The following is a 23247-nucleotide window of genomic DNA, read 5'->3' as shown; positions in this document are numbered from 1 at the left end:
CAATAAAGCTCAAGATCCTATTGAGACTTTTCAAAGAGTTGCCCGAGATTCACAGAATTTACAGAAAATATTACATTTTGTGATTTATATTGTTGTCAGGACGATAAATGTCTTATATCGGGATATTCGATTTTTGTCATATCGCACAGCCCTACTGGCTACACTAAACTTTAGAGACCAGGTCTGAGCGATGTGGACCATAGTGTTTGAAGATAAATTTCAGTTCAGAGACAATAAAAGTCCAAAAGACACACCTTTAAATAAAAATGGTTTATTCTCTTTTAATATAGCTTTTGTTCTATCCATAGCAGAAAAGAGCCTCCACGCCACTCAGTGCTTAAAACCCGCAACTGGATCTGAAGTCGTCGCTGCAATAACCGACAAAGGTCTTCACAGCAATAACACCAGCTTGATACCCATCCAACAAGTCATTTTGCTCATTTTAAAAACAAGTGGAGATGTTGGCAGGTAGGAGGAGGAGGAGGAAGAGGAGGGTGAAGGGGTCAGATCTGATTCCAGATCTGATTTATTTGTGACTCAGACCAAGCAGCGCAGATTCCCAGGGTTTTGTTGGGAGGAGTTTATTCCGTGCGTGTTTGTTTGTGCTGCAAAATTGACATCTTGCTCCAGTATGGCTGTTGATGTGGAGGCAGAGGTTTCTGCCACGAAAAGGTCACAAGTTGAGGTAATAAAGATTCTTCCTGAATGGACAGAAAAACAAATACTGAAAACTCATCCTGTAATCACAGAGGTGTGAGCAAGCAGAACACAGGCAAAAGGACACTATTTGATATTCATAACAGGCCGGCTTTGTCTAAGCAGGTTCTGTTGCAGCAAATATTTCATACTGAGCCTGTCTACAAATGCTGATGCACAGCTGCTGCTTTTTATTTTAAGGAACAATAACTTTGGCTCGTGAAGGATTTTATTTTGAGTCAGGTAGTTTAAAATCATCCTAAAATTTTCCAGTAATGCTCCGCAGTCTTTCCCGGGTCACCACAGGGTGTCTGAGTAAATAAAGAAGCTCCATTTAAGACAACCAGAGTTGTCTTAAATGGAGTGCGTGAAGGTGCCGGGTGAAGAGGAAAGATAACAGTGATGGTCAACATGAGGAGGAAGAGGTGAATAAAATCATCAGATTTCAAAACAACAGTGTAGACAGACCGTTGGCTGCAGTTTCAGTTTACAGTGTTTGAATCTTGGTCTCAGGCCTTATGTCAGCTCACAGAGTGAACAGGCTGAGGTGCACCTTCCTCCACTGCTTCCTTTCTACTCTTCACTGCGCTCGCCGATTAAAATGTCTCCAAAAATAAAAAACATTAGTTTTACATCACTCCAAAGTAGCTGTTTTGTCTTTATTGATTACTGTGCTCACTGTGGTAGGAAATAAACTAAAGGAACACAAGAACATCTGCACCCCTGGTGATGCAACATGTTCTAACACTGCCCCCTGGTGACAACAAACTGCTACCACATGCAGAAAACAGCCTGAAGCACAAATGCACGACCACGTTACGTGCTGCTAGATAAAAATTCAGGTCCCTTCTGAAGAAGCTCGGCTTGTGCTGTTTTTGTATCGTTTTTGGTTGATATTTAACATTCACAGAAATAATATGTAAACAGACTCAGACTAAAGCATCAGCATTTGTAGGAAAGCCCGTAGCTTCTGCGTGCTGCAGTGGCTGTAATCACTTCAAAAGCCAACAGTGAGCCTTTCATTCACACACGCATTGGCATGACATGTAAAGTGGCACATCCAAGCTTTTGCATACCTCTACATCTCTACATATTATAAATAGAGTACTGTTGTGTGTCTTACCTGTTCTCTGGGTATCATGTTGCATTGGAGCTGCTTATTGCCTTTGAGCCATCTGTGTTGGCATTTGCTTGTTCCTTCACCACAGGATCTGAGACATAAACACAAAATGTTTTCCGTGAGCTTTCTTGTCGTTTGTTTAGGCCGTCTTCAGGCAGGAGGACAGAGAGAGGGAGAGAAAGCAGACGCAGATGTGGCCAAACACAACTTTCTGACATGACTTCTGTAAACTCTGCTGATGAGTGCACGGGCTGTCACTTGTTATGGGTCACGTTAAATTTTTAAAAATGACGTCATGTTTAAAAACAGCACTTCCTCATCACAACCTGATTACCAGTGGCCAAAATACCTGGAATAACATCAATCTTTTATCCTGCCTACGGACACAGAAAGAGCAGAAGCTGAGAGACAGAAAGAGACGTGAGAGAAACCAGAACTCTAAGTGTTTTCAAATTGCACCATCTTTCTTAATGTTTTTATAATGAATTTAGATGATGCCACCCCTTATTTACCCCCCCCCCCTTTTTATGTATAATTTATGACCCAGGTAAGAGTGCAGATGTGTAAGGATGAAAAAGGAAACCCTGGATGTGAAAAGCTGTACTAATAATCACGCAGTGCACATGCATCTGTAATCAGTCCACATAACAGACAGCTTTGATGTGGACTGAGACATTTTTATCTTTTAAAAAGCAAACTGAAAAGTGAATTTCTACATGATCAAAAAAAGAATTCTCCTGATTTTAAACAATGATTCTGGAAGACGAGTAAAGTATTTTAATATAAATGTTGCTTTGTCAGCATCATAAGGAGTATCAGCTGATCGAGTGAAAATATCAGATCAGGTCCACAAGGCTGAAGACGAACGGCCTGCTGGTGAATTCAGGTTACTGTGTGTTTGGCCACTGTGGTCACACATCGCTGCTTTATATTTGGTGAATGGAGTTAACTGATAAAATGGAAGAAGAGCTTGTATAATCTTGAGAGTGAAATCAGATTTGTGACTCATTATTTCAGCAGGCAGCTGTTGTTGCAGACGTGCTGCGGCTCGCGCGGTACTAACAGAAGTACGGGTGCTGCATGGCCTCGGCCGCCGTCAGCCTCTGCTGGTGGTCGTAGCGCAGCAGCTTGTCCAGCAGGTCCAGAGCCTCTGGACTCACCAGGTGCTGGTTCTCTGATTGGATGAACTGCTCCCAGCGTTTCCGTGTTTGCCTGGAAACAAGTGGCTATTAACATCTAGTTAAGCTGCCTGGGTGTGAGCTGCTTTCAATACATTTGAATATGTTTCAGCAGTTTTAGGGGAAGTCAGCGATACTCACTGCCCCAGCATGTCTTTGAAGCGAGTGTCCAGTTCTATGTGATATTTGTGCAGGTAGCCAAAGAGCTCATCGGTGCCGAGAACCTTAGCGATGCGGACCAGCTGGAAAACAAGATGCATACCACGTCAGTGCGCCCCCTAATGGCTCAAATATGTCAGTGCACTGTCACAGCAGAAGACACTGTTTATGAAAGCAGAAACAAAGACAACACAGTCAGTCAGTGGCTTTTTACATCACTGTTCATCGAGACCTGAACTCTGACCTTTTAAAAATAAAATGTTATCTGTTGGCCGTTTTATCCTAATTGAGTGAACTGTTGTTACAGTTAGTGTAGAAATGTCTGAGTTGCAGCTTTCAGAGCATGAAGTGGAGGCTGACACAACAAGCTGTCGCTCCTTTTAAAGCAGCTCCTTCGACTCACTGCTGTCTGGATTTTTCTTAGAAAACACACGGCTTATATTCAGGTCACTACTATGTATTATCATTGGCTTACAATTTATTATAGTTCAAAAGCATAAGTACAACCCACCAAAGCATTTTTGTGTCTGACCTGCAGGATCACACATTTCTGAAAAACCACTTCATGTTGTCTCTCTTACCTGGTCATAGTTGTCCTGGCCATGAAAAAACGGTTCCTTCAGGAAAATCATACTGGCCAACATGCAGCCGAGACTCCACATGTCCAAACTGTAATCATACATCTGAAAGAACAACACACAACTAAAAATGAGCTCGGAGAAAACTGAGACGGGCAGGTGACCGTGTTCTGCTGAGTGGAAGCATACCTGATAGTCCACTAGCAGCTCGGGGCCTTTGAAATAGCGCGAGGCCACCCTGACGTTATATTCCTGAGCGGGATGGTAAAATTCAGCCAAACCCCAATCTATAAGACGCAGCTGTCACACACAAACAGAAATGACAACATTACACACAGTGTCTTGTTGAACCATTCTGAAGGTTCACATTGTGGTTTGACAAAGTTACAGCTCAAGTATTAGCCGTTCTCCCACTAGCACCTACTCACTTCAGCTCGGCAGTGCTCGACATGGTTTTTAGGGTTTTCTATTAGGGGCCAGTATCTGGTACTTTTATAGTACCCACTAGTGATGTGCGATACCACTGATTTTCTTTCCGATCTGATACCAAGTAATATTCAGGGTGGTATCGACGATACTGATCCGATACTTTGTACAAAAACTTATTTTATTTATTGTATCTCAAATTATAGCGTCATAATGATTACAGGACATCAGATTACTTGTTCTTATCACTTAATAATGCAGAGTTCATCATATAGAAATAAAAAAAACTGAAGTTGTGCACTATTTGAACACCTTGCCTGCCTGCAGCATTAAAGGACTCCGAGAGACGTCTGTCTCGCCCTGGCAGCACCTGTCCCTCTCCTCCTCTTCAGTTCGCCTCAACATACGCTCGTCATACTCTGTGATATGATTTACTCTGAGGTGTTTGACCATGTTAGTGATGTTGCCACAACCATACATGCCAACCCGAATTTGGTGCCCCTCCCGAAAATCTCCCGGAGCCACCATTCTCCCGAATTTTTCCCGATTTTCCACCCGGACAACAAAATTGAAAAACCATATCCCAGATTGGCCCAGCCAATTCCAGTTTCCAACAATGGCTACTACTACTGCAGCTACTTAGTTTTAATATTACTCTTATTTGTCTTTCTGGGTCGCAAAAAAACTTTTAACATGTTTTCAGGTGAGAATGTAGCTGTGTAAACTTCAAATATCTGAGCCGACCGACACATTGTCTTCAAACCCCCGCGGTCTTTCGCTACTCGGGTTAAACATGATATATAAGTCACTTTGATAACTTAAAAATGTTATTGTTTGGCTTTTTCAGTGTTTTATTTGTTCGTGAGTAAATCGGTTTGGCTGAGATTAAAGTGATTAGATTAGATTAAATTAAACTTTATTAATCCCTCGGGTGGGTTCCTCCGGGGTTTTCACACAGCTGAATAAACGTCAAACAGAAAACTGATTAAACAAAGTGTGAAACGGTCGAGAGTTTAAGTCAGTGCCTGGTTATATGTTAGATAGCAAGGAGCAGACGGCAGAGTTTCACTCCACCGAGGGAGCTCGTGACGTACTACCCAGCTTTCTTTAGACCGCGAAGGCCGGGTCCTCAGGTGGAAGCAGCCTCTGAATTTGGACACCCCCGCTGTTTTCGGGCCGGCCAATAATAACGGTGACATTTAACGTATTTTAGCTGATAAATAAACCCTGTAACATGTATTTATCACCCCCCCCCCCCCCCTCCCCCCTAACAGCCCTTCTGAATATCTCCCTAATTCTGAGGTCTCAAGGTTGGCAAGTATGGCCACAACACCTCACTCTTGGAGCACTTTTTTGCCACATGTATCGCAAACCACGTCTCAGCTGTTTGTGGAGGTAAAATAGGTTCGCACATGACTCCAACTACGCTCAGCCATTGTTGTGAGTGCGCACACCAAGGGGCTGCGAGACATTTATACAGCCGTATTTCGCACATGACTATGAAAGGCGGAAGAGGAAGTAGTTCCTTTGAATGTAGACAATCCGAATGTTATAGTTTCTTTCCACTGTGTTCCTGTTAATGATAAACTACAAATTTACCCTAAATTGCTAAAATATCGATATTTTAATGTGAGAATCGATTCTAGAACATAAATGACTGGTATCGGAGGAATCGATATTTCAGGATCGATCCACACATCACTAGTACCCACTTGGCCGGGGTTCCAAGTGATCAACAGACAGCATGTGTTTGACTGGTTGGTCAGTTATGTCACTCGACGGGGTATGGGAGTGTTTCCTTCACGAAAATCAAAACCGCCATTTTTTTTAAGGACTCTGAAACGATGGAAAGCCTCACAAAAATGAACCCGTCACCCAAAAAACCCACAGACTGAGCAGCAGGTGTAACATCGCCTAGACTACAAATGACGTCGTGTGGCTAGCACTCGATTGTAATGGAAAATGAGTTGAGCCGAGCACGTCCTAATGGAAAAAGGGCTACAAGTGTTTGCAGACACACAACTCGCCAACATTCCAGCATACAAAACAACCCATAGAAGCGTCAGCAGCACCTTCCTCAGCTGGTGGTCGATCATCACATTGTGCGGCTTCACGTCCCTGTGCATGATCCCCATACTGTGACAGAAGTCCAGAGCCTTGAAGAACACACAGAACAGGCTTAGTGAGCTGCTTATCGTGGTGGCGTTCCATCCAAATGTACCTCCAAAAGTCACTTTTCCCCTCTATGTCCGTCCCATTCAAATTCAAAGGTTGTGCGCATTCAACATTTTCATAGATAGCATTAATAAAAGCACTGAGGCCACTGCTTTGTCTGCTAATGCTCAGGACAGCTTATCTGAATGAATGTTTAACGACGTTCTATCATCAGTGAGTATTAGGGGTGGGGGAAAAAATGGATACTGTGTAGTATGGTGATATTTTGTTTGCTAATAATGTATCGATACAGGGACAGCAGAAATCGATATTTTGTTACAAAAAAGTTTTTGCTCTGACTTCAGAGCATGTTGATCCTTTTTCTGAGCAAGAATCCTGACATTCCTTCACTGTCCAAATGTGTTTAACTTGTTTTTTGGCAGCAATAAACATGACAGTTTACTTATTTTAATTTAAGACATGTTTTATTTTAATTAAGTTTAAAACTTTTTTATTTAATGTAAAATTATATTTTGTTTTAATTTACTTTCAAATTCTTCAGTTGCTGAAGGGGCTGCATAGTTTTCATAAACTGCATAGTTCAGAATAGCTATAATTGTACCAGATGGTTGATTCAGTTAAGTTGGACTAGACTGTAATACAAACCGTTCAGTTTGTCAACAATAAAACTGAAATGAGACAAAGACTGAGTGTGAGACTTTGATATTAGATAAAATGAATATTGATAAAGTTTACCTTTATGTACAGAATCTGAATATCGCAAAATATTTTAAAAAATTGCAATAATATCGTATCGTGCGTTAAGTATTGTGATAATATCGTATCGTGGGATGTATGGTGATTCCCACCTCTAGTGAGTATTCCCGGAGCGGTCCATATGGACTCGTGTGTTATCATGTGACAGTGCAGGCTGTTTAACACTTACAAAGTTTGCTTTCGTTTTTATTAAACTAAAGTGTTTAGCAGTCGTTTTATAACTTTACTTAAAACGTCCTGGATAAACTGTCCTAAGGATGCTTTCATATTTGACTCGTGCTGTGTCATTAGATATAATCCTGGCTCTGCTGCTGGCCCCTTGTGGCGACAGATTCACACTCTGAATTAGGAAGTCCCTCAGTGACCGCAGCACATTTGAAGAGTGGTACTCTGCAGTTCCACTTTGAAAAGTGAGGATCAGTTTACATGTGAAAACAAAGTAATATTACCTTTAGAAGCTCATACATGTAGTAACGGATATCGTAGTCTGTCAGCTTCTGGTAAAGCTCCTGTGGACCGCACGAGAGACATCAATGTATAAAAAGTGTTCTGATGTGAGCAGCTGGCCTCTACACATGTGGAGCATTAACTGGAGGGTTATGCATGTTATTAATAATGGACATCAACGTGTTTGCATGGATGGTAACCCTGCTGGTAGTCCAAACTTGAGTACCTTAAAATCTGTGTTATTGATGTACTCAAAGACTAGCGCTGGTGTTCTGGACTGCAAAGAGAGGACAACACATGGCTTCACTGAGGAGAACAGCAGGTATCACTGAGTTACAAGCATGACTGGATTACATGGCTCACACGCACGCATGCAGCTGCCGGTTTTCACAACTCACCACCGGGTCTTTGACCGTGTCCACCAGGCGGATGATGTTGGTTCCTCCTCGCAAGTTTTCAAGAATTTTGATTTCCCGTTTGATCTTCTTCTTCTTGACAGGCTGAGTAGAGATGGACACTCACAGTCAGCACAACGGAAATAAGTGGAAATGAAAATAGGGCGCTGCTGAGAGAATCCATCTTTGGGCATCCAAACACAAACACACACACACACACACACACACACACACACACACACACACACACACACACACACACACACACACACACAGTGTTTCCAACATTATGCTGCTCATTTAAAATGTTTAAATGTTCTGTGGATGACAGAAATAGTTACAATAAAGCTGCTACAATAACCATAAAGTGATACCATGTGTTAATAAAAGCTTGTCACGGCACAAAAATATCTACTTATTAAATATTCCTGCTGATTTTTTCTAGATCATCAACAGCTTCTTTATGTTCTTTAGCTTCTTTATCTTTATATTCTACTTAAGGGTTTCTGTAGCATTAACTGCATAGTTATTTGTGTATAAGTGTTGGGTATCTCATTCACTTGGCTGTTGATGCCACAGCCTTTTTTTGTTAACTCCTGTCCTGACTGGCAGCTTATGCAACCAGAGTTATGATCTGAATGCACTGTTGAGCCAAACAACTTGTTTTTCCAAGATCAGCTCTATAAATTCTCTATAGGCTCCTCTGGTATACAGTTTGATAATGTATAAGACAGGACAGGTAGTAGAAAGGGAAAATAATGGGGTGGGGTGTAATAAAACGACAGGGTACAAACAGAAATGCACAATGCATCGCCAGTTAATGCACCTTAAAACAAAAACAATAATATAGCACCTGGAACAAAATCTTGAAAATGCACAGGTAAATGGCCTGTATTTGTATAGCGCTTTACTAGCCCCCAAGGACCCCAAAGTGCTTTACACAACCAGTCATCCACCCATTCACACACTGGTGATGGCAGCTACATTGTAGCCACAGCCACCCTGGGGCGCACTGAGGCGAGGCTGCCGGACACTGGCGCCACCGGCCCCTTTGACCACCACCAGTAGGCAACGGGTGAAGTGTCTTGCCCAAGGACACAACGACCGAGACTGTCCAAGCCGAGGCTCGAACCAGCAACCTTCCGATTACAAGGCGAACTCCCAACTCTTGAGCCACGATCATAAATCAATCTTTCTTTGGTGTGTGTGTGTGTGTGTGAATAAGAGCGTGAAAGTTTGTGAGTGTGTATGTGTCACAAAATACACTTGAAAAGAGGGTGAGAAGCAATACTACCCCCCAGCAGGGGTGGGAGTCCAGGACCAGAGGCGATGGGCAGCCAATCCCACTAGAGGCCTGCCACCCCGTTGCGAGCTGAGTTCAGGATCCCAAAGCAACAGCAACGTCCAGTGGGGGGTGGTAGGGGAGGTGAACCCCTTCCTCCATGACCAGGCTCAGCAAATCCACCCATATGACTGCTCTACCCACTGTGACACTGTATGAACAATGTGCCGTATGAGGGAGTGCTGGGATATGTAGGACCAGGAGGAGAGAAGCAGCAAACAAGTGGCTCAGTGTGCACCCCATTTCCCACGCCCCACCACAGGGGTGTGCAGATGAGCCCAAAGAGACCACTCAATTACAACAGACACACTGCTCCCCTCACCTGGACACCCTACCCCACCCAATGGGCTTGCAGTTACCCACGAGCCCCATGGTGCAGACCGGACATCCCAACGTGCGCTAACACACACTACACTGCAAGGCAGTCAACGGGGTGCAGACCAACCCTGTGCAAGAAGGTACCCAGCCGGACACCAGGCAACCCCGGGCACCTGGGCAGCCACCCAGCCTGGGATCAGGGACCCCAGGCCCCACACCCTAAGATTGCTAGGCAGCACCCACCCCAGTCCCCACCGCTACCAACTGAGGCAGAGACCCAGACACCCCAAAATACCAACTGCAGCTCCCAGGGAGATGCCAGATCCCAGTAGTCCCAGAGACCGCCTTCATCCTGCTGCAAGTCATACAGGGAAACAGGACTACAACCGACCATCCCCACTAAGTAATGGAACTGATCAGTGGGAACCAGAGAGAAACACATTCATCCAGCTGGTTTTCTGAGGGGGAGGCATTCTCTCCAGACTGATGGGATCCAGAAGTAAATTAATGCCACAGCCTGTTCAAGAGATGATGCCAGAGTACAATGTAAGGTTTGACAGGATTACAGAAAGTAATCTGACAAAGAAAAGTCAGCAAGTGCCAAGAAAAGCTTAAACAGAAGATATTTTAAAAATGTTTGAGGATTTGATGAGGTTTTCAGAAATGGATAACTGCCAAAGTGAGAAGACTCATGTTACCACAATACAAATTAGAGATTGTAGGTATAAAAGGTAAAAAACAGACACACACACACACACACACACAGCCCTAGCAAAAAAGTCAGTCTAGTGCTTACCTTGAGGATTTTCACCACCACTTTCTCGTTATTGGTCACATTTATGGCCTCAAACACTTCACTGTACTTCCCTCTGCCCAGTTTACGCACCAGCTGATAGTTGTCTTGATTACTGAGAAAAGCAAAAACACTTTGGCAGTGAGTAAAAATTCATTAAAAAAAATCATGCTCTCACGAAGCCAACATGTATATATATACCTCCAGTTTGGCACATGAGCATCATAGTCCCAGTACTCTCTGTTCTTCTGTGTATTAACGTCGGTGTAAACCCGAGCTTTGCTGAGGGTCGGTGTGGGGCCAGGCATTGCTAGCTTTGAGGATCCGAGTCGAGGACCTTCACCTCCTTCTAAATACTTGCTGGCTCGATACTGGAAGGCAGCGCACCGACTCTCCAGAATATGCGGCTCTAAGGTCCCCGAGCCGTGCTTACCATTGGCTTTGGCTGCTCGTGGCCTCTGATGAAAGCTGTCAGGCTGGTCTGACACAGTCGCCGTGCAGACTGACAGAGCTACAATGACTGACTGAGTGAAGCCCCTGAGCAAGGTGTTCAGTAGGATGGGATGAAGAGCCGCCAGCTGCAGGAAGACAGGAGAGGAGCATAACTGTGGGTCAATGTCTTTCTTCAAAGTAAAGCTCAGACTCTTTAGAAATGTATGAACATTTCCATGCGGTGGAAGATAGCTGCATAACATTAAGGACACAATAACACAGGTCAACAGGTCAAAGTCATCAGAGATAAGTTTATGTGGGTTTTTCATGCCGATATCAAATCTGTGTTTTGTTTTTTTTTAAGCGCGTAGCTTCTGTGATGAAGCTAGTTACATATTGCATGATAGTTGGAATAATTAACCATAAGCGTATTGCCAGATTTAATGACAGTTCCCTGTGTTTTATGTTACAGACTGCATTAACTGTGATTGATTTCAGTTGTTACCATGCCTAGAAATTGTATCAATCATCCAGACAGTTTCTGTTAAGTGCGGTTCATTCACGACGTCGCCCAATTACCACGGACCTTAAGAAGATGTACAAGTTGTACTTTATCCACTGGGTGACCAGGATAAATCTTGGGCTCCACATGTCATCTGCAACAGTTGTTCCAATGGACTGCGTGACTGCCTAAATCTGCGAAATGCCACTTGCAATCCCGATGGTGTGGCGGGAACAGTGAGATCATCTCAGCGATTCCTATCTTTGCCGCGTGAATACAACAGGATTCTCAAAAAATTGTATATCCCAGTCTGGAATCTGCAATAAGGCCTGTTCCTCATGATGACTTACTGCCTGTTCCTGTACCGGCATATGATGGATTAGCTTCTGTAGAAGGTGACGAGGAACACGGTCAAGCTGCATCTGGTTACAATGAACGCCAACTTTTTTTCCACTCGATAAAAGTTAACGTGAGGGATCCTGGTGGTCAGGGACAAATGCAATCGCATAGCAGGATGCTATACACGGGCCAAACTTCAGTCAGGAGAACAACTGAGAATATTCATCCACTATAGAGATTGACAGACCACGTGACTTTCGCGCATTGCATGCCGGGAACTCAGCACTGCAAAACGTTCATTCTCTGGCTCCAATATGTTCTTGGTTTTTCTTTGCCCCCCAAAAAAGGTTTGTACAAAACGAAGGAGAACAATGCCGGTCCGTACAAAGACAGACTTGATGAAAAGTCAAAGAAAATATACGAGGACAAAATCAAAGGAGTGAAAGGGTCAGACCCTTACGAGCACACAGAGTGGACAAAATACGTTAGCGTGCTGCCCAACTTTCACCACGCTCATATTTATAATTATACGGTTCTTGGAGTGAGTGCATACACTCATGAAGTTTAGTAACTTCAGGTCACTGCAACAAGCCCAGGTACAGTTTACCGACGGATGGGTACAGGAGCTTGAAATGCACCGTGTAGAACGAAAGACCATCGTACGTATCATAAGTTTACCAGTCTCACAAATCGTCTTCATAAATACACATTCGTTAACCGTTTATTAATAGGACCTTTGAGCTCAACGGTAATTAATTAGTAGTGGAAATAATTTCTAGTTCGCATTACAGAAATGTAGCATTGACAATAATATTGTATGCTGTGATCGTACTGGGCAATTAGTGATAAAAAAAAAAAGTTTTACCCTGCGAATAAAAATATATGTTTTTGTCAATGTACCATGGTAACAACAGAAGCGAAGCGCAATATTGTGTCAGGACAATTCACTATTTATGCACAATAAACAAAGGAGCATAGCGCGACAATTTCTGTTCAGCGCCAGACTTGCTTGTAACCTATATCACCAATTATGTTATGAAAAATGACGTATTACCTACAACAAAACACTGACCTTTGTGGGAATGCTTGGAGCAGACTAACATGTGAGCTGGAGTGTTCTGGGACGTTATATTTGGTCTTTGAATGGCTACAATCCAGGCCATCCGTCGCCTCTTTGTTACTTTGGAAACATGACTCGAACAATTTCTCTTCAACGACGTAATCCGATAACAACCGATCTCTTCCCGTGGCTGACATGCGACCGGCTATTGCAGTTAATGAATGAATGACGTCACGTTTTCAATCTCTATACAAGGTTAGTTATTAATATACTGCAACAACATGGGAATAGAGCAGCTGCGAGAGAATTCAACATTAATGAATCAATGTTACAGAAGTGGAGGAAGCGCAGTTTTTGGCTTTCCTCATATTTCAAAAGTGCTTCATCTCTTTGGTATGACTGTCGGCATAATTTGCAGATGATAATGGTTGTAGCCACTGCGATGCTTTCGACCAAAACAGGTCTATACCGCTCTATCGCGATAGCGATAGAGCGGTATAGTCAAAATCTCTATTGTTGGCCAAATTTATATTGTTTCTATCGTATATCGTTTATATCGCCCACCCCTACCACCAACCTTCCAATCAGTAGATGGCCTGCTCTACCACCTAAGCTACAGCCACCCTATCAGCTTCTATGGCTTTGGGGATCTCAGCTGGGCTCGGTGGGACCAGCTCCACTCGGGCGTAGTGCCAGAAAGTCGCTAGCCGGGGTTTGGAGTATTTAAGAGCGGCGCTGACTAATGCAAGAACTTTATTCACAACTTTCTTAACTGCCTGCGCCATGATGAGGACTTCCCAGGAGGTCACCAGAAGAAGAAAGCAAGTCTGTTTTGCAGGATGAAAGGTACAAACAAACTCTCTCAACAGTTGAGTTTGAAGCTTGGGTGGTGTTCAAGTGGCTCTGCGAAAGTTTTCTGGACATCCACAAGTCTCCTGGATACAAGGAAGGAGTTCGGCATCTGCTCGATTCCTACCAGAAGCTGGGCTGTCGCATGCCATTGAAAATACACATCCTGCACTCACAATTTGAGTTCTTTCCAGAAAATGTTGGCATGGTGAGCAATGAACAGGGAGAGGGTTTTTATCAGGATATTCAGTTAATAGAAAATCAATACCAAGGTTTCGGGAATTGTAGCATGATGGCGGACTACTGCTGGATGCTGTACCACAACAATGCGGACACAGTATACACAAGAAAAATCACATGCTAAGCATTTTTGAAGAAACTGTGGTAGCTGAGCAGTTTTTATGCTTCTTCATTTCACTTTGTAAATATACTTGAATTCATCTCGCTATTCACCAAAGCTCCTATTTCATTCACATATTATTTGATCTTTGCATTTACCAATTTTAGATGTCTTATGTGCACCCCCTCCCTTCTTTTTTATGATGTTTGATATAAAAGTAAACTAGTGGTTTGTTTTTTAAATTTTGGCAGTTTCAGTCATCCACAGAGGAAGAAAAGCACCTGGACTAGATTAAAGCAGAGACTACAGCTCCATGATTATGGCCAAAATATAAACATAAGAATTTTAACATATAAATGCTTCCACATCCATGTCACGCTACATTCCAACTAATATACAAATCGTTACTTCAAAATAAAATTCATCCTCCATCATGTGAATATCTTAAAAAAAATATATGTATATGTGACAAAAAAAAAAAGTTCATCACAAAGGCTTCCAATTTTATATTCTGCTGCATTCGTGATCATTTCTTTACAGACATATAAGGTGTTTATTCACCTGTTTCAAGCAGATCTTCACAAAGCAAAGGTGAAAGATTTTCACTCCCTTCACTGTACCTGCCTGATGTGAATAAAACTTGCAGAAAAGTACTCAACAGCTTTGAGTTCCCTCTACAGTTCCCCATGTTTTGCGCAGTAACAAAACCTGCACAAGACTTTCACATATCTTTAGGCAATAAATCTTTGTTACCTGGTGTTTATCGGACACGACTTTGGTCAAATAAAATCCGACAGCACTGTTGACTTCACTATATCTTTGGCATTAATTTAAGAACCACATGATTATCTTTTGCTTTGCATTATATTGGTGAAGTATGCATTTTCAATATCGGTTAATCAAGTTCATTTAATGCTGGGAGGCCAAAATTGTGATTGAAATTAAAGCTGATTAACAGTGGAACCCTATTAAAGACTTATCAACGTGCTATTGAAAGTGATTTTCAGAAAAAGTCTGTACAATTCAGGTTCAATCTGGTCAAATGATTGTGTGCAGTTGCCTTTTCTCACATGTAACACATGACAGGACAGCGCAATGCAGGTGCACTGTAAAGAACTGGAAATGCCACATTTGTTTTAGGGGAAAATGTGCTGCCTGAGTAAAACACGCAGGAGGAAGGACTTCACCAGACTGTGACCTGCTCTAATTTCACATGCAAGTACATTGTGTGATACATACAAATGTTCAGTGCTGCAGTGTGTGTGTGTGTGTGTGAGAAAAGATATTCCCGTCAGCACCTCTCAGGAGTAAGAGCAGTTTATAGTCATTTTCTGACTACTGGTCATTTTGTGCCCTTTTGTATTATCACTGTGTATCCATTTGTGGTTTTGGGGGTCATTTTTACATCTTTAGTTTTTTTAATTTATTTATTTAAATCTGTAGTAGTTTTGGTTAATTTCTTTGTGGTTGTTAACATTTTGCTTCTCTTCATTAATCACAGCAACAAGAACTGGTCTTAAGAATTTCAAGAATGAGAAACATGCCTCCGAGCCTGTCAGTCCTAGCATGCATTTCTGACAGTTGTGCATTGCTAAACAATGATGTCACGCTCATAGCAATGGAACCTTTTTCTCCTTGTTATGTTTCTCCCCTGCATTCAGAGTCACCAATAATAACATAATTGTACTGATGTGAATCTGTGCAGACCTTGTCTCTGTTCATTTTTGAGTATCTGTTGTCGTGTAATCTTTTTGGGGGCTGTTTCTTTCCTTTTCACCATGTTTGCACTTTTTATGTTTGTGTAGCTGCTCTCTCTGCAGTGGGCAAAGGTTTCACTTGAGTATTGGGAGAAACACAATTTAAGATGGGGAAATGAGGGTCCTGCCTCAGAAATGATTGAACATCAGACGATTTCAGGAGATTTTTGTAGATACAGATATTTTACTTAATGGGGGTACAGGTCTCCCGCGTTCCCCCTTTAAATCTACAGCTATTTGCGATTTTGCAGGTGCAGTGCTGGGGACCCTCGCATCCCTTGGGCTCATGCCCAAAAGGCCTGTTTTTAATAATCCATCTCTGCCTGTTTTGAACCAGCGCCATAAACACCTTCCTCTTAAAGACAAACCCTGTGGATTTTTCACCAACCACATTTACACTGTATAACAGAAACTGTGGCATCCAGTCCAGCTGGTCACCACTAAACTACCGTAGCATATCTTAAACATACGCCTAACGCGAACTAGCAACGTTTACCTAGCTAGCTTCCTTAGCATAAAATCTTAAAACGTCAACAATAATGGAGCAAGACAAAGACGATGGATGATGATTGTTCTGTCCTTATGCATAAGGGACACATACACGCCACATGCTGTGTGTCAGTGTGACATTTCTGTGACGAGAAATCAATAACGGGGCTAAAGTTAGCCTGCTAACCTCGTCGTAGAAATATCCGAGCTCGGAGGAAGTCCGCCCAACATCAGAGTTAGCTCGCTGGCTCCGGTATAAGTCGCTCTTCGTGGAGCGAAGCCGCTGCTGCACGTCTGAAGTTATTGAAATGGGTGTGATAGTCACACTGTCAATGATGTGATAGTTATTTCACTGGAGGGGTGGTGGTGATGATGGGGGTACATCTAGCAGCGGTTCGTTAGCAGAAATAGGATGATCTTCCCTTCGACAGTCAACGTAACCCGGAAGTAAAGCAAGCCTTAAACGACATAATTTAGATGTGAAAAATAAGACCCCATTTAAACGAGTAATTATTACTAAATATTTTCCCACGTATTATTTTCCGTTAGTAACTTTTGAAAGCTGGTTAACATTTACCTGCATTTATTTATGTTTGTTTTTAGTAGCAGGATAGGCAAGTACTGCAGCACAAATCTGCTACAATTTTACTTTCTTCTTGCAATCAACATCAACTATTTTGTCAGTCTTTACTAAACGTTATTTTACAAATACATATTAATATAATATATGCATCTAAAATAAAGCAGCGGATGGTGTGACAGCAGAGTATCTGCTTTTTCGTCCTTTTCTTCTCCTGCCTGGCATCTCCATGTTCAACATGCTTTGTCCAATGAAGTCACTATCCCTCATCTCCAAACCATCGCAGCTTCGCCTCAGTGTCTCCAAACTGCTCAACCCCCAAGTCTCCCTAACATCTCTCTCCATAACTCCCAACTACAATCTTCACATCTTCAGCAATGCTGCTGAACTGCTTTTTGTCAGAGCCACTGTCCCCAAACTACACATCAAGTTCAAACCACCATCTTGTAAATTTATCCAAACTACAAGTGAAATGATTTTCAATTACCAGATTACTAGTACAAGTTGATCGAATCAAATTTATAATAATAATAATAATAATAATAAATAACTAGTAGGGATTTACTGTTGATTGTACTGCAGAATTTTCCAAATTACATTAAAAACAGCTACAATTACAATTCCTACAATACCTAAAAAGAATGCGCTGCTCAACTAAGTTTAGTAAATATTAGCTATTTTATGTAAACCCTCATGTCCCAATTTGTTCAGTGGTTAAAAAAAATAAATGGAGTTCTCCGTGTATTTGTTTATACCCAGTTATTCTTTCCCTACTGACAGACGACCTGGCGTTTGGCTTGTGTACTCTAAACATATTCAACTTCAGGACATTTATGTTAGTACACGAGGAAGAACAAGACTGCCAAGACACATAAACAGCAAATAAACAATAAAAAACAAAATGACAGAATATCATGTCAATTTTATTTTTTCATATTTAATCTGAGGAATGTAATGGGATATATCTCTTTTCAGTGAGCTACTGTAAAGGCTTTCCTGTCTTAATAGCAGGTCAATTATAAATTAGTAACAGTTGCACCTTTTTCCCTAAAAACTCACCTCGATGTCCACGTACACCCATCAACGCAAACTTGACAGTACAAAGCAAATTCAGTTTACATTGGAGCTGGAATATTATGAGTCAGTTTTATGGTAAATGGACTGGTTCTTATAGCGCTTTTATACTCTGAGCACTCAAAGCACTCAACCTCCTTTCAAACACCAAATGCTGCCATATTTATTCAAATAAATCTGATTATAAGTAGAATGTACGTTAACCTGCCTTATGTATGGTTGGCTTGAAAGGTCACACCATCCCTGATGTCTATCCTCTTTAACCTTCATCATCATCATTCATTCATTCTCCTGATAATACAGCTGATGAAAACACTGTACACTTTAACTGTCATAAGGGTGGTTTATTTTAATTGTCTGTATACAGTATGAACAGGAGCCTATATTTGATATCCATATGTGTAAATCAGTGCTCCATTACAATTGCTAACCCCATACTGCAGCGTGAAGCAGACTCACCAGGATCTTTTAACCATGGCACACAATCCATCCATCTCACTTTCCCATTGCTAATCCCAGTTTGTGATCTTTTAAACCCCCACGTCCTTCTTTTAAATATACTGCAAAGATTGTACAGAATATAGAAATCCACACAGTAAACTAAAGGTACACACACTTTTTTTTTTTAAACTTTATCCCTGGTACAAACCAACACATAAGTGGCAACTTTGAGGCTAGTCATATTAATCTGCTGAACATCTGCTCTGGACCAAGGGGAGGCTACAATCCCATGAAAACATTACAAGGCCAATTCTTGAAAAATAATAATAATAATAATAATAATAATAATAATAACAATAAAAATAATAATACTTTTGTTAGATCTATCATACAGTAACTAATGCAGCTAATTTGTGGCAAGTGAGCAACATAATGCTTTGAAGTCCTGTTGGGTTAAATGTCCTTCTGGAAATGGAACTAAGGTGCTTGCAAAATACAGCAAGCTCATTCATAGTAAATAGAAAAGCAGGTAACGTAAGCACTATACAGTTCTCAATGTTTACATAGCGTATACACACAATCTATAATATAACAGAGTAGACTATGCCATTAATCAGTAGTCATAAATATTACATTGTGCATGTTCTATTGCACATGTCAAGTGTTCGTATGACATAATAGGTATAGGTTAGTTACCTACATGTCATCTGTTTTAATACAAAGATGCAACAACACACATTTCATAGGACACTGGCTATACATTTTCACAATCCACTTGTATTTTTTTCCTTCTTCTTGGATGTTTTTCTAAATAAATCAAACCTATAATACAACAGTGATATTAAAGTGTGATAAATATTCATGCACAAACAGATGATACTACCTAAGACCTAGCATGTGAAAAGATACTGCAGCTCAAGCCAACTGCTGGAAGGGAGGACTTTTCTTTGCGCTATACTGGACATAAAATTAAACACCACAAAATGATTGATTGATTTTAAAAAAAATAAACGAAAAGAAAACAGAAAAAACAAACAACAGAAAATGAAGGCACACACGGATTGCAGAGGAGCCTACACATGTACTGGAAACAACTATCGGGACATTCCTGCCATCTTTCTTAACAGAATCAAACGGGTACAAAACAGACGACCACATGCAACCACAGGATAAGGTTCCACACAGTATTAAACAAAATCGAGATCTTTCCACGTTTGACATTACACATCTTTCTCTTGCATTAAAAAAAAGAAAAGGAAAGGAGAAGAGGGAGCCTAACCCCCTCTGGCGATTTACCTTTTACTCAGAGGATGAATCAAGTCTTAACATTACTGATGCTAAAACTCATAGTTAATGGGGGCATGTTCTAAAATACAAATGAGCAAGTGGAGGCTGGCACATTTCCTGCCCAGGGCTTGGCAGCAGCTCAGCTCACGGGATGCAGGGAGCTTCAGGAAAACTCTCGCCCTCTGCGGTGTGCTGGACCGTGTGCTCCTGCAGGGCTGTGAGGTCAACAAAACGCTCGCCACACCACACGCACTTAAACTGCGTCTCACGCGAGTGCACACTCTGGTGCTTGGCCAGGTGCTCACGCTGCTTGAAGCTCTTGTCGCAGCTTGCGCATTTGAAGGGCTTCTCCCCCGTGTGAACGCGGCGATGGCGTTGCAACTCGGACGAGTACCTGAAGCGCTTTTCACAGTCGGGGCATTTCAGCGGCTTCTCCCGAGTCGGGTCACAGCGGTGCTGGACAAACTCGGAGGATGACACGAAACGCTTGTCGCACAGCGAGCACTTTAGCGGCTTCTCTGTGCAGTGAGAGTTCTGGTGGCGCTGCAGCGTTGAATTCTTTTTGTAACCTTTGCCGCACACATCGCACTTATAGGGTTTCTCCACTTCGCCGCCGCATTTGTGCCGCAAAAGTTCTCCCGACTGACTGAACGACTTCTGGCAGGAGGCGCACTTAAAGAGGCTTTCCATGCCATGAACCTGCTGGTGGTACAGCAGGTGGGATGGCTGGAGAAAGCCCTTATCGCAGAGGTTGCACTTGAAAGGGCGGTCAGCTGGGTTCTTGTGAGTGCGACGGTGGCGAACGAGGGCATACTGCTGTTTGAAGCTCATCTGGCACTCCTCGCACTGGAAAGGTCGCTCCTCAGAGTGGGTGCGCTCGTGTTGTCGCAGGTCAGACGGCCGCTTAAAGCTCTTTCCACATGACCCACAGCGGAAAGGCCTCTCGCCTTCTGGCTGGCATTGATGGTGCAGAAGCTCGGATGACTCCTTAAAATGCATCTCGCACAAATTGCACTTGAAAAGGTGCTCGCCTGAATGAGCGTACATGTGCCGCACGAGGTGGGAGCGGTGTTTAAAGCTCTTCTCGCATACAGCACATTTATATGGTCTCTCTGAGCTGTGCGTACGCTGGTGGTGTGCCAGGTGTGAAGACTGACTGAAGCTTTTATCGCACGTGTCACATTTGTATGGCTTTTCGCCAGTGTGTATCCTTTCGTGACGTGTCAATTCTGACAAATGGCGAAAGGACTTGTGGCACACGGAGCACTTATATGGCCTGTCTGGTGCAGAAGCCTCAAATGCAGGAGGAGACGAGGCACTGATTGCTGCGCCTCCACCGGATGTCTCCCCGGTGGAGGGCTGCTGAGGGTTGGCAGCTGACGAGGTGGGGGTTGCGTTCCCAGAACCCGGCCGGTAGGTTTTCTCACAGATGGAACATTTCATTGGATTGTTTCCGTTGCCATGTGAGTTGTGATGCTGAGCCAAGGAGGTGAGTAATGAGAAACCCATCTTACATACACCACACACAAAAGGCTTCTGTTCCACCTGCACACACTGATGCTCTAAAAGGTCTGTCGCCTGACTAAAGATCTTCATGCACTGCGTGCACTGGAAGGATCTGTCTTGAGTTACCATACACTGGTGCTCATGGGGGTTGGCCAGGTGAGATATGTCGTGGCCACAGGCTCCGCACTTGTGCCCTCTCTCGCCCCCTACCTGCAGCGAAGGCTGCTGAGCTTGAACAGCATGCTGCTGGCCATGCTGGGGCTGCTGCAGGGAGGTGTCTGGCTGCAGGACGACTCCATACACAGCGCAACCCAGAGGGTTGTCAGTCCCTTGGGGAAGCGTGTGCACAACAGAGGGTGGAGCCACTGCATGCTGTTGCTGTTGCCACGCCTCCGTCATCTTCCACTTCGCATGCAAGGGCTCAGCACTCGGGAGATGACAGGGGAATTTCAGTCCCAAACTGAGAGAATGGTGGATGTGGTTTTCAAAAATGGAAATGAGCTCACTGACAAGAGCTCAGTGCAGTATCTCTGTTTACACGTGTCCTCTGAGACTAGGAGAGAAAACCTGTTTGGATAGAAGAACATAGATTTAAGTATGATTGGCCAGCGAACACACAAAAGGGAGTGTAAAATATTAAAGCATGCAGTTACCACAGTATGTAACACTCAATATCAACAACAATTTACAAAACTTACTATTGGCTACAAGAAAGTAATACAAGCCTGCCTGAATTTCAGGTTTAGACTGTGGTGAGGAAAAACTGAAAAATACCTCAAATTTGAGGCCTAAAACTTGTCCCATACTTATACTAGAGACAGAAGTCAAAGTACTTCGTACATTTAGTTAGCTAATGCAGATGTAGAGTGCATGTATGTACTTCTCCAGAAAACCCTAAAACCCTCAGCTAAGCTAGCTTTGATCATTACCATAACCACAATTATTTGGCTCGGTCTAATTCCTGAAACGTAACTCGGGAAATTAACAGACGAGTTTTTCCAATTACAAGTATGTTTTAAATGCAAGTGGTTTACGATTCAAGGTTTTGTCTACTTGGCCCTGAAAATAAACGCTTTCTTACAACGTATTTCATTTTCCCCCCCTCGGTTCCAGGGAGTAGCTTGCTACCCGACGTTAGCTTGTCAATTGCGAAAGCTAACAGCTAACCACTAGTAACAGCTAACGACACTAAACAACTGGACTTCCTTAGCAAATAATACCGGTTTTCTTTCACTAGAAAACCACTCTAACTTCCCGTATTTCTTGGTCATAAACTGCATATCGTGTGTTAATCAAACATTGCAAAAGCGACTCAAGTACCACGGGCTTTAAGCTATATTTTTTGGCTTCAAAATGCCGCTTCATGACAGGCCACAATAGCATTTATACTGGTCTAACATTTGATATGAACCTTCACTGTATGCAGGACCCATATCAAACTAGGCCTCCCCGAAGCTGCGGGAGGAAATCCGCCTCCTGCAGCGGAGTCTCGCACGTTTGCAAAAAAAAAAAATCGCATTCAGAAAAAAATGAATTCACGATAACTTACTTGAGCTGCTTAGCATTGCTTTTCACGGCCGTCTTCGGCCTCTGGTCGAAAACCGTCGGTGTTTTCTGGACTCGGAGGACCAGCGGTGGTAGGGATGCGGTTGAAGCCGGACGCCATCCTCTAGCAGACGGACGGACACCGGAAACCGCCACGCAGCGAGCTGTCGTCGCTGTTACTGCGATACTATGTTAGAGAAGCACCGAGGAACCAAAACGAGCTCCGGTGGAGATAAAATAACTCTCGCTGATTGTTGGAAGAGTTTACAATCCACCACAAAAGCTAAAAGGTGTTGTTAACGTATCAGAAAGTCTACTTCCCCGTTTTGACAGTAGGGGGAGTGTTTCAACTGTGTACGCTGTCTCACCAGCTCCGTCGTGTACACCATGAACCCCCACAGTCTCAACTGATACCATCGTTTTCAACCGACAGACAAAACCGCACAAGTTAGGTGAACTTCTCAGCAGCGACACTTTTGTCTAAAATAAAGCTCATTTCACTTAATGTTTTCCACAAAAAAGCACCGTTGCCTAAAATCAATATTAAAGGCAACAATTTTAATAACAATGTATTCATATTTTTCAACATTGTTGATATTGTTCACTCACCAACAGGAACAACATGTTTCTGTGTGTCACAGGAAGCGAGAGGCAGCCTTCCTT

The 23247-nt window shown here is 42.8% G+C and overlaps 1 protein-coding gene across 3 annotated transcripts; it reads right to left on the bottom strand.

Moving 5' to 3' along the window:
* Positions 1-255: 255 nt before the first annotated feature.
* On the bottom strand, positions 256-22993 carry znf319a (zinc finger protein 319a). 3 transcript variants are annotated; one of them, XM_087842097.1, is made up of 14 exons: positions 22589-22979; positions 21250-21606; positions 10585-10961; positions 10387-10498; positions 7934-8035; positions 7762-7812; positions 7538-7597; positions 6230-6313; positions 3921-4031; positions 3735-3836; positions 3136-3236; positions 2880-3028; positions 1820-1907; positions 256-701 (listed from the first exon to the last, which is right to left on the bottom strand). In XM_087842097.1, the coding sequence occupies exons 2-13, from the start codon at positions 21436-21438 to the stop codon at positions 1834-1836; spliced, it is 1512 nt and encodes a 503-aa protein (XP_087698223.1). In that variant the 5' UTR covers positions 21439-21606; positions 22589-22979; the 3' UTR covers positions 256-701; positions 1820-1833. The 3 variants fall into 3 exon arrangements, with proteins under 3 accessions (XP_087698223.1, XP_087698222.1, XP_006804629.1); XM_087842096.1 differs by lacking the exons at positions 21250-21606; positions 22589-22979 and adding an exon at positions 16339-16497; XM_006804566.3 differs by lacking the exons at positions 256-701; positions 1820-1907; positions 2880-3028; ... (7 more) ...; positions 10387-10498; positions 10585-10961 and having other exon boundaries at positions 18135-21606; positions 22589-22993.
* Positions 22994-23247: the final 254 nt, after the last annotated feature.

This window comes from Neolamprologus brichardi, chromosome 1 (assembly GCF_056152115.1).
Source record: "Neolamprologus brichardi isolate AB-2024 chromosome 1, ASM5615211v1, whole genome shotgun sequence".
NCBI lineage: Eukaryota > Metazoa > Chordata > Actinopteri > Cichliformes > Cichlidae > Neolamprologus > Neolamprologus brichardi.
This window is presented reverse-complemented; position numbering and strand designations above follow the sequence as displayed.